This window comes from Phascolarctos cinereus, unplaced genomic scaffold, assembly GCF_003287225.1.
Source record: "Phascolarctos cinereus isolate Bilbo 61053 unplaced genomic scaffold, phaCin_HiC Scaffold_5;HRSCAF=322, whole genome shotgun sequence".
NCBI lineage: Eukaryota > Metazoa > Chordata > Mammalia > Diprotodontia > Phascolarctidae > Phascolarctos > Phascolarctos cinereus.
In genome coordinates, this window is record NW_027555958.1 from 156,848,436 (window position 1) to 156,866,548 (window position 18,113).

The following is an 18,113-nucleotide window of genomic DNA, read 5'->3' on the forward strand; positions in this document are numbered from 1 at the left end:
TGTATGATAAAAATCTTTAAAATTATTTTATCCCAAAATGAATGATTCTATTATCCATTTCAAGAATTAGATTAATCCCCTTACATAGCTGAAGAATGTGCTAAGTTTACAAATGTTATAGATGTTTAGTTGCTCCAATAACAAAAACTAAGGGGATATTTGGCATTCTAGTACCCACTACAGTTTTCCATCAGCTATATGCGATAATTAATTCTAAACACTTTGTAAGCTGTAAAATAAAACTTTAAGCATCACTAATGAGTAAGTAAGGCCTTCTGACATCTTTCACCTAAGACACAAAAGGGCTGTCTTACTAGTTTGAATACTAGTGCATACTGAATCATTTCTTTAGTTCTGTTTGCTGTTGTTTTAATTTGGAAAAAGGAGATATGGTGTAGGGGGAATTTTCACTACTTGTAATATTTGTTCTTACTTTTTAAGAACCTCAAAATAATTTTCACAGGGTTGACTAGTTTTTGATGTTCAGATACAACATATGTAACTGGTAAAATTGGGGAGGGCGAATAACTACTCAAATTACAATCAAATCCCAACGACATTCTATGAGTTATCTTTATCAAAAATTTCTCCTGGCTATCCAATAATACAGTTTTTTAAAATTTCTTTTTTATAAAATGGTTGGTAGTTTTCAAACTAATTACAAAATAATTTTAGTAGTTGCAATATATTGTTAAGTACACAGAATTAAGGTTAGTTTCTGTACATTCTTCAAAATGTTACAGGAGATAGACAATTTTCTTAAATTATGAAACCCCGTCCTTGCTAATCAAAGGTAATGCTACTGAAAGTGACTGCTGTCTTTCCGGGTAGATAGGGCTGCAGAGTTTTACTTCCTGTAGCCAAGTAGGGTAATCTCTTTGACACTGCACACATATTTTTGTAAGGCATGTGGTAATTATAGTAGAAACTGCTAGGGATTGTCTTCTTTTGGTAAATGTTTATAAAGTTCTGAGAGTTATTGTGTTAACTAACCCAGCTGATTTTAAAACCACAAACTGAATATAGATGAAAGTCTATTTTTCTTTTCCTAAGTATACAAAACCCTAAGGTCACCTTGAATCACATGACAATGGATACAATTTCTGAATACCGAAACGAAAAAAAGAATTGCTAATAAAAGTTTGTAATCAAATGGTGCTATGTTTTAATCAACTCACAGGATTCAGAGAAACCCAAGAGCCCATCATTTAGCTCTGTGCTATGCATTAAGTTGGGCAGAAACCTGATGTCAGTCCACAAAGGCCTTGAAGTCTGGTTAGAACGGGGTTTCTTAACCTGGGTCCATAGACTGTTGGAGTTCCATGGATATTCCATGAATTTGGATGGGGAATAAAAATCTTTATTCTCACTAACATCTGGTTTCCTTTGCAATCCTAGGTATTTTATTTTATGCATTTTTATGCATTTATGCATTTGAGAAAGGGTTCATAGGTTTCACCAGACTGCAAAAGGGGTCCAACATACAAAAAGGCTAAGAATTCCAGGTTGGAGTGATGAGCCCCTTATGATAAACAATGAAAGACCAAGACAGTGTTGTACTGAGAAGAAAAGACCCTTGGCCTTGAATACAAGAGACTTAAGTTTGAATACCAACTCTACTATTTTATACTTGAAAACTTTTGTCATGTCACTTAATTTTCTTGATCTATAAAATGGAGATGATAATACCACCTGTAATACCTACCTCACAGGGTTAACTGAAAGGAAAATGTTACAAACCTCAAAGTGATAGATAAAAATGTGATCCACTATGATTAATAAGTTATAAACTTGCACATAGCATGAGAAGGAAACAAGTAGGCTTTCATAAATTATATTCTATAGCAGACCACATTTATATTCCTAAAATTGACTGAAAGTTCCCACTGTATCTATCACATTGCCCTAAATGGACAGTAAATATTTGTTGAATTTCCTTTTCTTCTTTAGATCAAATAATAACTGTTCCTTTATTGTTTTCTCTCTTTGATTATTTTTATCATTTTCTGAAATCTATCCAAGTTTCTCAACATCCTGGACATCATAATCTAGTAATTATCTAATTTGGTACATATTAAAAGGATTATTTAATAGTCTTTTCATACGATATTCCTTTTCCTTCTTATGCTGATGAGAGCTAAATCTGTCTCCAAAATCTAATCCCACATATCCACCTGCCTGCTTGGCATTTCTGCTGTATTACATCAAAATCAGTTCGTCTAAAAAATCCACTTATTTTCTCCTCCAAACTGATTTTCCCATTGAATTGATCCATCTGGGTTACTGATCCCAGCAGTGTCCCAGTCAGACTTACTCAAAACCTCAGAGTATTATTTAACAACTCCTCTTCCCCTTAATCACTTATATCCAACAAGTCAGGTAAATCCTATTGGTTCATTTTTCAAAATGTCTCTTCTATCTATCCCTTACTATTTTATATTTCCTACAACCACTCTAGACCAAGTCCCTAATACCTCATGCCTAGATTATTACATGACTGTCTGCTTCTATGTATGCTAATCCGCCCTGAACACTGCCATCCATCACTTTAACACATCTACAAGCCTCCTTTCATTACATCCCTCCTCTGTTTTAAAACCACCAGTGGTTCCCCATTACCTAAAGATAGATGAATAAAGATGGCTAAGTGAATAAATACGGCTAAGTGAAATAAGATCATACAGATTATAAAGAGCCCTAAATGCTAACTAGGAAAGGGAGTTATGATTTTATCTCCTACTTTTCTTCGTCATTTTATCTAATTAAATGGATGTAATAGCCATAAAAATATTATGCACATTTCTGCTTCTGTACCTTTGCTCACAATTCTTCCCTTTTCTAAATCTCATCCTTTAAGACTCACTGATTCTATAAAGACTCCTGTCACTCCAATACATACTAGAATCCATGCACATAGTATTAATTCCATAGAGTTATTTAGTTTAATTTCAACAAAAATTTCACATTTTTCTAATGTTAATATATCCCAGACATAATTTTTAAATAGACTTCAAAAACTTTTAGACCTAAAAAAAGCAATGTTTTGTTTTGGGAGAAAAAAATCCCATGCAATCTTCCTTCTTTTACTTGTACGTTATTTATTTTATTTGGAGTAAAAGTTAACCTTGTATTTAAGACCTACTTCTTACCACTAAGGGTACAGTTATAATGAACTCCCCCCCCCAATCCCTAACGTTCTTATGAAAGCACAATTATAGTGGAACATTCATTGTCATATTTTCAGTTTTATTCTACATGAAATTGAAGACATTAACAAAGCAAAAACTGGCTAAAAGGCTTGTTTCAAAAAACATGATTAACATTCTATTAGCATAGTTTCTGAGCTTGCCTCCCTTTGGCCAAGTAATATAAGTATGGGTTTTGACCCAATTGTGAGGATACAGACTCACACCAGAATCAATGTACTACATTTCTATATCAGATCAAAAGATTTAGAGCCAAAAACTACCAAAGAAACTACCTGGTACAATTCCTTCATTGACCCCGGAAGGGGTTAAAGTGGCTTGCCCAACATGACACAGACAGTAAGTATGTCGTAGCATGAGGATCTAAACTCGCTTCGCCTAATTCCAAATACAGTGCTCTTTCCACTAGATTATGCTGTGGCACGTTTGCTGTTGCTTGCAGATACTTCCCAGGATCATCACCACCAAAAAAAAGAGGGCCCACCTCTGCTAGGCAACATTACAGCTAGACATTACAGCTCTGTGTGGATTCCTTATGGCTGGCCGCTGTTCCTATAAGAGACTGGAATGTGGCCCTCATTCATTCGCAAGCTTCACTCTCACCTGAAACCTGACAGTAGGAATCAGACTACCAAGTGAGTTAAGCTATCCTTTGAACGCCTGGATCCCACTTTGCTTCCCTCTCAGAAGCCTGTGGCTGGTATCTACCAGATTATCTGATCAGTGATTCAAGGTTATGGGTGTTATTGAACACCATCTCATCCCCTTCTACATGCCTGCTTGCCTCAAAAATGCTAAGGATTAGCATAATGTCTCCAATTTAGTAAAAGTTCTGGCAGGAGAAGACAACTCTAATACGTGCAAGGCAGCTCAAAAGAATAACAAGAGGGAATATCTACCATGCAGAGATATCATAAAGAAAAACTCAAAAAGGCAGCTCCCTTCAACTCTGAAATGGCACTCACAACAGGATCTATTCACTGCTCAGTACTTAAGAGTCAATTTTTTTTTCATAGAGTTAAGCTCTAGTTACTTGCAAATTCATAATGAAATGATCTCTTATTTATCTATGTCATGGGGGGTTCTATTGAATTGGCCCTATTTGGAGGCAAAATAAACATTTTCTAGAAAGCATCAGGAACATAAAAAAATCTCAACAAAGTCTTACAAAACTGTAAGGTAACAAAATTCAATCATTACCTATCTCCTTTTGGTTTTCTCTTTTGCAGTGTCTTCCCTTTGGGTCGTCTCTCACTTCCTAAACAGGGGCTCCCTCCAGGGCCTGTTACCCGTATTGATTCAAGGCCTTTGGAAGATTTTTTAAATGTGAATTCCACTGGTTCTCCTTCTTTTAGGCTTCTAAATCCTTCCATATATAGCTTGCTCTGCAAACAGGAAACAAAAAATGTCTCAGTTACTACTACTTTATAAATAATCTTTTAATTTAAAGGATCACATAACAAAATAATAATATTCTTTCTTGTGAACTTAATCAAATATGAACATTTCAATATTCAAAGACTGGATATGAAACTATGAAATTCTGTTATGTTCAATTTGTTTTAAATAAAGAGTTTATAACTTTCATATGATAATAACAAAATTATCCTATTTGTGACTACTTCTAAGACTTTTGTTTTCTACTATGTATTTTAACATTCTAATTTTGCTCCTTTATCTTTTTTTATCTCTATCCCTACTCACTTACTTGCCTTCCCTTGTAACAAGTATACTCAAGAAAACTACACCAGCATCAGAAAAATGTACCTTTCATTCTGCACCTCTACCCAAACACCTCACTACCAAGAGGTGGGAAACATGCTTCATCATCATATTCTTCCTCATAACGTTAATAGGGTCAATGTGATCTATATAATTTATATCATCTTAAATGGATTTCTGTTCACAAAACTATGTAGTCATAAAATTATAATTATAACATGCTATTGTGATATATATCACATACATATACCATATGTACACATGACATATGATTTCAGTTTAAATATGAATCCATTTTTCTTTTTTCCCACCCAAATATAGAAAAAAGCAAATAATTTTATTTCATAAATTCCACTGTAGAAGTTTTAGAACATAAGGGTTCTAATTTCAGACACTATAGTCTTTTTAAAAAACATTTTTTTAAATGTTCATTTTTTAAAAATTTTGAGTTTCAAATTCTCTCCTGCCCTTCAGCCCCCCCTCCACCCACTGCAATGGCAAGTAATATATCAATTGTAAGTGTGGAATCAAGCAATACATATTTCCACATTAGCCATGCTGCCAAAAAATAGGAAGAAAAATAAAGGTGAAAAAAAATTATACTTCAATCTGCACTCAGAGTTCATCAGTTCTTTCCCTCTGGAGGTAGACAGCATTGCTCACTGTGAGTCCTTTAGAATGACACCATAGTTTTAAATATTTTCTTAAATGTCTTTGGTATAAGAATAAAAAAAGGAATCTACATAAGTAGGAAGAATGTGTTAAGTGATAATTTCCAGTCAATAAGAAACTTTTCAAAGCAGTTTGATAACAAGAAAAAAAATCACCATCAAATCAGTATGAAAAAAATAGAAATTCATCTAAAGCAATACTGTCTCACTTTTTTTTCCAAGTAAATAACATCCATCTTTCAAAAGTAAAGAAAAGGGCTACAACTCAGAACCACACTCCTCACCTTTTCATATGCATAGTTCGGTGCACATATCAAAAAAATTTGATCCTATCTGCAAATAAATTATAAACAAATTTTATAGTTATTTCTTAGATTTTCAGGTATCTTACAAAATATTTTTCTATCCCTTATGCCTTGAATCAGAGATAAAGAACCTTCATCTTTCACTAGGAGGCCAAAAGTTGCTCCCAAGAGGCTCTATAATGCTGATAAATATTGTGCCCAGTGTCCAATGTAAAATGATGATTGAATTTTTGGCAAATTTACGTTACCAAACAATCAAAAGAGTTCCTTTCTTTCACACTGAAAAACAAAATTTAATGATTTTGGGGGTGCTTGCTTATTAAGAACTCAGAACTTGGTTGGTTCCAGAACTACTGTTTTCAGATTGATTTGGTCTTCCTACTAACGGTTCGTCATCTGTGATCAAAAGCATGTTTTGTTTCTAGTCATGTGTGAAAATGTTGATTCACAACAGGGCTTTTACACTACATGAGACATTTTAAACAGCAGAGTAGTTTTGCTGAGTTTTGTGAAACTGCATTACAACCAGTGCTGTGGTGGTAAAAGAAAAGGTTTTTTTTGGCAAAAAATTCCTGGATAATCAGAACTTTTTTATTAAATTTAAAGATTATATTCTGTCAGAAAAATCTCATCCATGTTTGCATATAGTCCTAAACAAAGCCAAAATGGGCACACTAATTTCCTAATTTTATCCCAATGCTTAAAGGGTCTGTAAAAAAAAGTGTCGGGGGGGAGCATGATTCAGAAGGCAAAAGAATATAAGATGGCAAGAAAATTTTATAATTAAGTATGTTTCATGGAGTGTTTCTAGGAACAAGGTGAATCCACAGGGCAAACAGAAAATAAAGAGATGCAAAGAAAGATGTGAGTGAAGAGACACTGTCCTCAATTTAAGCAGGTGGAACACAAGGAAAACTTGCAAATATGGCTCCATATCAGCCTGGTTTCCTATGCCACTTTTTGTCTCTGTATTCATCAACCTCGAAAACTCCCATAAAAATATGAGATTTCAGTGCCCATTTCAATGACAATTTTCAAATTTAGTCTTTGTTTAAATCCAGCTGCTCTCCATAGTTCCCAAGCATCCTTCATTCCTGTTTCCATTGTTTCATGTAGTCATAGAACTTAAGAGTTGAAAGAGACTTTAAAACTCTTCCAGTCCAACTCATTTTTTCTGTTTTTGGAGAAGAGGAAGCTGAGACCCAGAAAAGTGAAGTAACTTGACCAAGATCTCATAGCTAATTTGCTATTACAACCTAGATAAAAGAAATGACATTGAGCTATCTATGAAACTCATAAAGAGAAAACACAGGCAAGCAAGATTTTGGTTATAAGTACTAAAAAAAATGTCTGCAGTGACAACCCACTTTACTTCTTGAAAGCTAAGAAGTAATATATACTTTTGATACTTTACTTTTGAAATGATTGTTGAATAACTAGCTCTACTTAGCTAACTTCATCATATTTGATCTCAAACAATAAATTAGTGAGTATTTACTCAGAATATGATTTGTATGGCACTGTGCTAACTGCTGTTGGATGATACAAAGACATGTATGCACTCTCTAACCTTGACGAACATATTATTTAATTGAAGAAACAAGATAGGCATTAAAAATCAGTAATAGTATGAGGCAGCAAATTTTAAATGTTGTCCATAAATAAATACTGTAAAAGTACACTTTAGAGGGCTATGCTTCAGCTGTCTCAATTAAAAAAGTATTATGAAAATAACAAAAATTGTGATGGTACTATGATAGCATTCAAAGTATAATTAGATTTTTATTTGTAGGATCAGAAAACTGTAAATCTGGAAGAAAACTTAAATGTCATCTAAGCCTACAAGGTAAATTAAAATTCAGTCTAGCTACTGAATAGATTGTTGCAAATTTCAAATAATTATGATCCAAATTAATGATTTACTATATATTCATTTCTTCAAACAGAATGAGATGGGTGTTTCTAGAGAATTTCTATTTCATCTGCAAAAGCACAGAACTCTTTGGCAGAGCAATAATTTAAGGATGAGAGAGGGCTGGCTATGCTCAAAAGCTAGATAAGAGGAGCCAGAGGAAGGCGAGAAATTGATGACAAGAGACAGGAGGCCATTATGATTATCTTTATATACAATTTAATAAATGCCTTGTGTGCATGGCACCATAGTGGACATTGAACTAAGTAAAATTAAATAGACAGCATCTTAGCTTTCTAGGAACTCTAGAATCAAGGAATTGCTAGAAACTAATAAGTTCTTAACCTGTTTTGTTAATAATTTCATCATTCAGAAAAGTGAAAGCAAGAAAGGTCAGAATGCTATTACGGACATAATTCTGACCACTGAGAAATGTTTATTTTAATGAACATGTCAGGACCCTTTAGAAGTCATGTCCATGCCATTTTAGAGTTTAAACAGATAAGAAGACGAATGCCATTGGGAAGTAGATTCCAAAGACAGGTTAGTCAGGATTCTATGGCCTATGAATTTAGAAGGAAAATTGACTTAAGAAAGTTGGGAAGTTCTCAAGAACAAAACTGTGGTGAAAGAGCTGCGATTAACTTACTCTAATGAGAAAGAAAACGGATGGGAATGTGTCTAAAGTGAACAATGTGCTATACAGGGAGTTCATCAATGAACTCAAGTATTAGGAAGCAAGGCAGCCAACTAAATATTGGAGATAAAATTGACAATGTCGCATAAGAATATAACCACGGAGGCTAAAAACCACTATAAGATAAGGTTAACAATAAACACTAAAAACAATGAAATGCTGTTGCTGTTGGTTTTTTAAAGCTATGTTGGGGGCAAAAGTGAAATCTAAGGTAGTTAAGGACACCTGCTTGAACAGACAGGAAAGTGACAATGGATGATGAGAGAGAAGGTAGAACTACTTCGCTTCTATTTTGTTTCACCTTTATCTACTAATGAGAATGATGCACAGACTGGGAAAGATGGAACAAAAATAGCTAACAGGGAAATGAAATCTAAAATAAATTAGGAGATAGTAAGAAAACACCTAGCTGTCTTCAATGATTTAAAGCCATCTAGTTCTACTAAACCCCGGGGCACTTCATCTGATTGCTGAACTCTAACACTGGATAATTTATTTGATTATAAATTTTTCCTCAATTCTGGTCATTTTTCCTCTATTCTGGTATGTTTCATACAGTTGAAAAAACTTAATAAAGACAAACAAACATTCTTTCCCTCTTTGAAAGTCAGGACATTTACCCATATCAAGTCCTATGGCATTTCTCCCATTTTCCACACTTTTTCATACATTAAGAAAAGCAGCTCAGCAATTATATCTGCAAGTACTTCCATTATGCTGGACATAATACATTAGGGCCTGGTGCTATTATATACTTTCCTCACTGATTATTCCACATACCTGTTAACCATTTTTTATTCCTTTTTTTCCAAGCTAAAGATCAAAATGAAAGTTGAATCATTTTGCTTTATATTTATCTTGTATGATCAGTGTCCCAACCACGTATCATCTTACCTCTGGAATAACTTTTTAAAGTATTTCTAGTTTATTTAGTTTTCATTACTAGCTTCAGGTATATAATGTTGGGTTTTAGCTTTTTAGGAGACTACGCTTGTGAGAATGTGGTACCTGTTATCTTGAGCTTGCTTCCACTGAAAAAGCCTTTTTAAAACTTTTAAAAATCAAAACTAGTTTCTGAGTTTCCCTTTGTATATGAACTCATTTTTTTAAAGACAGCATTCCCTTTTCTCCCTCATTGGAATCCCTTGTGTTTGTGTCATTAGAATTTCATTCTTGGGAGCATTCAAGTACTTGGACAGTTTTCCATTTAAAAATTTAGGCCATGGGATTCAGATCTGGAAGGGACTTTAGCAATCATCTAGTCCAGAAGTTCCCAAATTTATTTGGCCTACCATCCCCTTAAAATACACACACACACACACACACACACACACACACATATACATATATGCACAGACACACACATACATACATATATACACACACATTTACACACTCAGCTCCCCCCTGGGGTCAGGTTAGGTTAGCCCTTATTTTTATTCAACACCTCCCAATTGCTCCTGAGGCTACTATCACCTCCCCCTCTATTGTTCTAGCCCCCCCCAATGGTATCCCCACTTTAGGCATTTATGAACCCAACTATCTCATTTTATAGAAGAGGATACAGAAATTCAAAAAAATTGAATGAGTTACACAGTTTGGAGATGAACACCAAATACGGCAACCTTTTTTTAACATAGCACAATGCTTTTTGTCTGAATTCTCTGAAATCCATTCACCTAAAAGCTAGGACTGTGCCTGGCTTTCACTTCCTTTTCTAGCACTATCATCTCTCTAAAGACATCATGAAATACCAATAGAGGGAATGGGGGTAGAGCAGGGAATAACAAATTATCGTCTAGAAGAGTTATTGTTAAATCAACTATGAGTTTTGACGACATGTAATTTAACTGCTTAGGATTTTACAAGTAAAGGCAGAAACATGTGTATGTTATTAAGTGAAATGTACTATAATACTACAATATACTATAATACATACAGCTATGTGTATGAATAAGACAAGGAACCAAAGGTCATAGATTTGCTATATGTTATGATTTTAGAAGCCAACCACACACTAGGCAAATCTCTCAGCTCCACTCCATCCTTTCCACTAAATGTGTTCAAGGTATAACTTACACACTGGGAAATGGAGGTACCAGCTCATCCCACATCAGGAGAAGATAAAAATATCAGAGACTAAAACAATCTTCATATTGTTCTACTCATAGACGCATCATACTTTGTATCAAAATGATATAATATTGGTCTAAGAGGTGTACCCTCCAAATACACATGCACTGAGGAACCATAATCAGCCACATCATATTTCACCAAGACTGGCTGGCTTTATTTTATGTGTCCCTGAAAGTACTGCTGAATGAAGGGGAACCAAAGGTACACAAATGTATGTATTTCATTTCCACACTAAAGAGAGAATAGTGTTTCACTCTGGTCCAAATTCCAAAGGAGAGAAGGATTAATCACCCCCTTCTCACCCTGGCACAGCTAAGTATAGTAATTTCTTGTCATTCAGTTGCTATGAACTACACTCTTGCCACTCCACAACAAATAGTTCCTGTCATATCTATTCTGGCTACTGGTTCTACCTTATTGGCCAGAATAAAATCCAGAATAGAAATTTCCTCTTCCTTTTAACAAATGAAATGATCATTAGGATGAGTGAAGAATTTATTAGCTACTCATATTTTAGTGAAGAGTGAGCTCTTGCAGAATTTCAGATTTTCCCTATCCAATCATCCACAAATATCTCATTTATTCATTAATTCCTTATTCAACTGCTTCAACTATTCTAGAACCAAGAGTTAAGCAAAGAGTTTTCCAACCTGACAGAATAGGTGGAAAAAAATTCAGTATTAAATCTCATGCATCTAACCCATTAATAGAGCACCCACGGACTCTCTCCTTGTTGGTGAAGATTGATTCTCCAAAGCTCTGAATCGGATGAGTGAAGATGGTGATACCTGGAGAGAAGACAGATCTGATCTTCTGACTTCCAGTTTCAAGAGAAAAGACACAATATTCCAACCTCTCTTCAGGTCCACAAAGGAATAGGCACTCTTGAAGGCAAAATGTGGAAGAATTTACAATCTCAATCACATCCCTACCCTCAGCTTGCTATACTAGAAAGTTTAGGGAATTTCCCTTGGCTGAGATCTGGGATTCTCTTCCTTGATTGAGCTGAGTTTTCTCCCTCCCAAAGGGAGAGCTCCTGAACTCTGTTTTTTCTGGTATATAAGCACATATAGACATATATAGATAGATATAGATATGGATATAGATATAGATGTAGATGTAGATGTAGATGTAGATGTAGATATAGATATAGATATAGATACCTTCCCTGATTTCTGTTTGCTGTCTACTTGTATAAATGGGTTTGCTTGATTTAAAAAAAAGAGAGAAAGAGCATTCATAGCTAGAGAAACACAGCATCCATGGCTCTGACCACAGACCCTTATTGTGAGCCTAGTTGTTCTAATTTCATACATAATTCCAACAAGCATGGTTATTTACTTTCCTAGCCTAGAGAGCACATGAAATAATAAATTAGAAAAGAGAGAGGAGAAAGCTATTAGAGACAGGAATACTGACATTTATATTGTGTGGTAAAAAGAGAACTAAACTTTGTAATCGGCAGACATGGATTAAAATTCTATTTCTACTACTTACCATCTATATGAGTTTGGGCAAGTCACTTAACCTTTTGGAGTCTCTATTTCTTCTTTTGTAAAATGAGAGAAATGATACCAGTTCACATTTGTATGGGGCTTTTCAATTTACAAAGCACTTAATATACAACATCTATATAAGTACAGATAGTGTAAGTATTATATTTTACACATTTTATAGATGAGAAAACTGGAGTTCAGAAGGTTAAATTACTTGTTCAATATCACAGCATCATTAACTATCAGAGCCAGGCAGAATTCAAACCCAGGCCTCACTCCAATACCAGTGCGCTCTTTTCATCATACAACACTATATAAAGTATAAGGTAAATAAAGATAATAACTTACAGCTTTCCTAATTTAATACAAGACTTGATTCTGAGGAACAGAAACACTCACTTAATATCTAACTACAAGATTTGGTGAAAATTTTTCGAATTCATGGCATGAACGTGTATATGTGCATGCATACATGTGCGCACGTGCACACACACACACACACACACACATACATACATACAGATAATTTGAAGATATATGTGCTAATTAGCTTCCCTGGCTACTTGAAGTTTCAGCTGTACATTCTGGTCTTGGACATGTGAAGGAGAACAAGTGATAGTTTCTGGAAAACCAGGCCTGCCCAGAACTGTGAGCTGGTTCTAAATGGCCCCAGCAGTTATGGCAAGATAGTTTTATACTGGAAATGGAAGAAGGAGCCAGACGTTTTGTCAAACAGACCGATCTAAGGGAAGGAGACTCCAGGCATCTTTTGAATACAGCAATCTAGTAAGCTAAATAAGGATACCCAGTGAAGTTGTCAGAATTCTTTCCATGTCACAGGCCGAACTTAGCAATTCATCAGTCACTCTAGCTGGTTCTCTCTGTTCTCACCTCCCCATACCCCCTTCTCCCTCTTGGGGAAGGATTCTAATCTGGTCAGACCATATCACTGACAGTAAGAGAAGAGACAGAAGCATAAAAAGTTCATGCATGAGCTCAAAAACCATAGCAATCTGAAGCCATTTCACATAGGGGCAAACAGATCTATATACCACAAGTGCCACTGAGCTTTTGCTATTTTTATTGCTACATCATAATAACTCCATAATTTGCCCTTGATTCATCAAGAAAAAGGGATTCAATTAGTATCACTGTGCTTCTGTTTAAGAAGTCAGAGAAATGTACACAAATTTTAGAAAGATTGCAATAAAATGGCTAAAATATATTAAGTTTTAGAACTTAAAGAGGTATAGGACTCATATCTCTGTAAAATTACATTATGTTTCATTTCCAAACCATGATGGATAATTGTTGTGTTATCATATTATGTAATCAATGCAATTTACAACTCCAAAATGTGGAAGAAATGTGCCACTATGTTTGTTCTTAAACAAACACTGAAACTTTCATTCAAAGTGCCCTGACCTAACTACTGGTCAAATCAGCTTTGCTATATATTCGCTAATCATACAGGAAAAAATATTATTACCTTATATTGAAACATGCAGAATAGCTTTTTATTGAATCAACCTAAGAGTTTAAAAAACATGACGAGGCCTATTTGCAAAGAAAATAGGTGATTTCCCAGCCACGGAGATACCTGACTCATGGTCCTCCTCTTCAACTGATACCATTTTCAGCAACTTTCTTCCTGACAACTCCTTTACTAACCTGACATAGAATTCCCTAACTTCAACTGAAATTGGCTCCATTTTCACCCTACTTCACAATACTGTAGCCATATAGTAACATGGCTACATTATATTCTATGTGTACTATGGAATCTGCCATACTATTATTCTTCCAAAGGGTTTGGATTTTTCCTAATACAAAACTGCACTGATAGGAATAATCTACATAATATTATGGATATGATGTGGTCACCTGCTACTAGAAAAAAGCACATGGAAAATGCTGTTATTTACTTTTACAAATATACTCTTATATCTGCCATTCTTCTTTCTTTATATGTTATAGGTCCAGAATGTCATAGAGAAGATGGCATAGTTTATTCAACACAACCAGTTACCATCATAAATTTTATATATGTATATATATATATGTATACACACATATATATACACACACACATATACATACATATATATATATGTATATATATATATATATATATATATATATATATATATATATATGTAACCTATTGACACTCAAAATTAGGAAAAAATACTGACAACATGGCCATCTTCAATTACCAATAACAAATAGATATTTTAATGGCAGAACTCTTCTGGTGGTAACACCATGAAGACATAGCTCCCACTGCTACCAAAATAGAAACCTGCCTCACTAGGAAGAAACACAAGAAGAAAAGGCTGGCCCATAGTCTCAATTTTTTTTTTTAGGCAATTGGGGTTAAGTGACTTGCCCAGGGTCACACAGCTAGTAAATGTCAAGTATTTGGTCTGAGGCCGGATTTGAACTCAGGTCCTCCTGACTTCATGGCCAGTGCTCTGTCCACTGTGCCATCTAGCTGCCCCCCTCAAACATTTCTTAAAGAACAACAAAGCAAACCAGCACTAAGAGTACTAGATGCCTGACTTTCAGATATTTAAAGTTTTTCAAAATCTGGCCAGCCAGTAAGCACATCCTGGCCATCTCCACACCTTGCATTCATTCATATACCTCTAGCCAAGTCCTTTCTAATTCTCCTTCACATGTTGTTTTCTCCCCTTGGAATATAACTCTTTGACAGCAGGAACTATCTTGTTTGCTTATATTTGTACCAGCACTTAACACAGTGCCAGGTACATGTGCATTTAATAAATGCTTTGTCTATCTAGCTAGAAAAGTAGTAGAAGCATAATAAAATCAATCAATCAATCAATCAGTATGTGCATACTATGTCCCAAGCACTGTACTAAGCATTGAAGGAAAAGGGGCAAAAGATAGTCTCTGCCTTCAAGGAACTTACAATCTAATGGAGGAGGCATCATGTAAACAAATATAAACAAAGCAAGCTATATATAGGACAAATAGGAAATAATTAAAAGGGGGAAGGCACTGGAATTAAGAAAGGTTGGAGAAGGCTTCCTGTGGAAGATTTTAGTTGGGACTTAAAGGAAATCAGGGAGGTCAGGAGTAGAAGTGGAGGAGGGAGAATATTCTAAGCATGGGGGACAGTTAGAGAAAATACCTGGAGCAGAGAGATGGACTGTTCTGCTCATGGAACAATCAGCAGGCCGGTGTGTTGAAGAGTAAAGGGTAAGAAAACTCGAAAGGTAGGAGGGGGCTAGTTAATGAAGGGCTTTGAATGTCAAACAAAGCATTTTGTATTTGTTCCTGGAGACAAAAGGAAGCCACTGGAGCTTACTGAGCAGTGGGGTGGTATGACTGGACCTTAACTTTAAGAGAATCACTGAGAAGAGACTTCAGGCAGGCAGACTCACCAGACAGCTATTGCAAAAATCAAGATGTGAGGTGATGAGGGCCGGCACCAGAGTGGTGGCAGTGTTAGAGGACAGAAGGTGACATATTTGAGATATGTTGCAAAGGTGAAATCGACAGGCCTTGGCAACAGCTGGATATGGGTGGCGAGACATAGCGAGGAATCGACAATGACTCCTGGGTTGTGAGCCTGAGGGACTGGAAGGATTATGTTACACTCTACAGTAATAGGACAAGTAAGAGGGAGGAGGGTTTAGGGGGAAGGATAATGAATTCTTTTTTTGGATATTTTGAGTTTAAGATGTCTACTGGACATCTAGTTTGAGATGTCTGAAAGGCAGTTGAAGTGAGATTAGACGTCAGCAGAGAGATTGGGGAAGGAAAGGCAGATTTGAGATTCATTAACATGGAGAGGATAATTAAATTCATGGGAGTGAATGAGATCACCAAATAAAGTTATATGCAGGCAGGAGAAAAGAGGGACCAGAACAGAACCCTGAGGTGCACCTAAGGCTAAAAGGCACGATCTGGATGAGGATCCAGCAAAGGAAACAGACAAGGAGTGTTCAGATAGGTAGGAGGAAAACCAGGAGACAGTGGTGTCCCAAAAAACTAGAGAGAAGAGTATCAAGGAAGAGAGAGCGATCAACAGTGTCAAAAGCTGCAGAAAAGTCAAGAAGAATGAGGGCTGAGAAAAGGCCACTGATTTGGCAACTAAGAGACCATTGGTAACTTCGGAGAGAATAGTTTCAGCGGAATGATAAGGTCAGAAGGCAGACTGTGAGGAGTTAATAAGAGAATGACAGGGGAGAAAATGGAGGCACCTGTTGTAGATGGCCTTTTTGAGGAGTTTAACTACAAAGGGCAGAAGTGATACAGGATGATAGTTAACTAGGATGGAAAGATTAAGTGAGGGTTTTTTCAAGATAGGGGAGCCATGGGCATGTTCATAAGCAGTAATAAGCCAGAAGAGAGGGAGAAATCTAAAAATAAGTACAAAAGTGGAGATGACATAAACGACAATCTATTAGAGGAGATGGGATGGAATGAAGTCATTTGAAAAATTAGAGGGGTTAGCCTTGGTAAGGAGTAAGGCTACTTTATCATATCGGACAGGTGTGAAGGAGGAGAAAAGGGCAGAAGGAGATGTGGAGTAGGCTGAGGAACTGAGTGGTTAGGATATCTGAAGGGAGAATCTATATGCATATTGAAGTCCCCTAGTATGATGGCATGAGTTGGAAAGGAGAGAAAAAACTGCAAACTAGGTATGGAACTTATTATTGTTATTATTTTGGTGAGGGCAATTAGAGTTAAGTGACTTGCCCAGGGTCCCACAGCTAATAAGTGTTATGTGTCTGAGGCCAGATTTGAATTCAGGTCCTCCTGAATCCAGGGCCAGTGCTCTCTCCACTGCGCCACCTAGCTGCCCCGGGGTATGGAACTTATTAAGGAAGGGAAATGACCTCAGGGACTGTAGACAGTAGCTACCAGGATTCTGATTGGGTGGTAGATATGAATATAACAAACCTCAAGAAAAGTGAGGTTATTGAGTGATGAGGTAGAACCTCGAAGTGTCACTGGGGAGCAAGAAGTATTCCAAATGCCTTCCCTGCCTTGACTAGTTAGCTGAAGAGAATGAGTCAATGTGCAGCCAGTACTCGAAAAGGTAGCCAGGGAAGGTACATCATCAGGAAGACATCAGGTTTCAATAAAAGCCAGTAGATAGAATGAATGGAAGATGAATGAAAGGAATTTTGCTGCCTATGGAATAGGCATTCCAGAGAGCACAATGGAGTAGCTAAGTGGAGTTAGGGTGAAATTTTGGGTCGGGAAGTTTGAGAGAGATTTAAGTGGTAGGGGGCATATAAGGGATTTTGGATAATGGTCTACAGAAGTTCAGAGTCATTGGGATGTCAAGGGTATGACCAGGTATGAGAATATTCATCATTAAGTATTGGGCACCATTCCTCTGCCCTCAAAGAATGGGCACAAAAGAAGACAGGAGGCCTGAGGTCAAACGGAGGGTTGCTCTTTTTTGCACTGGAGGTTTTCCACATACCATTTGGGAGCCTGGGCTAGCAGAAGGAGGTAGAAGATGCCTTGTGTTGGGACAGATGGAAATGGTTGCTTTGGGGCAGATGGAAGATGTCCAGCCTGGCCCTTAGCAGCCTTCACTCAAGGGACATGCTTCACTCAACAAAAAAAAAAAAATGGAAGGCTTAAACCGCTAGAGAATCTGGGGTCAGGTGTCCTGACCTCTGTCACCTTCTCCAGTACCCTTTACACTATACTATAAAAACTCCTAACTATGTAAGTACCAACCTTACTTTCTCCCTCAAAAGCAAATCTATTTCTCTCTAGTACAAAATATTCTCATTTCTTAGGGAAAATATTGTGTCATTATTGTATAACGTAGAAGCAAACTATAAAGTAGAAACACATATACCACAAATATGTATGTGACCTACTTTCACATCAGTGTACACATTTAACTTCTATAAATGCTTATTAAAATTGAAGGAAGCTAGTATGGTATAATAGTCTCAACTCTCCCCTTAAC

General features: G+C 36.2%; 1 protein-coding gene across 1 annotated transcript in view; it reads right to left on the reverse strand.

Moving 5' to 3' along the window:
* Positions 1 to 18,113, reverse strand: part of LIN28B (lin-28 RNA binding posttranscriptional regulator B) — a 117,807-nt gene that overhangs the window by 46,629 nt on the left and 53,065 nt on the right. The window contains exon 3 of the mRNA XM_078156765.1: positions 4,407 to 4,591. Coding sequence (XP_078012891.1) covers positions 4,407 to 4,591 — 185 coding nt within the window. The remainder of the gene's footprint in view (positions 1 to 4,406; positions 4,592 to 18,113) is intronic.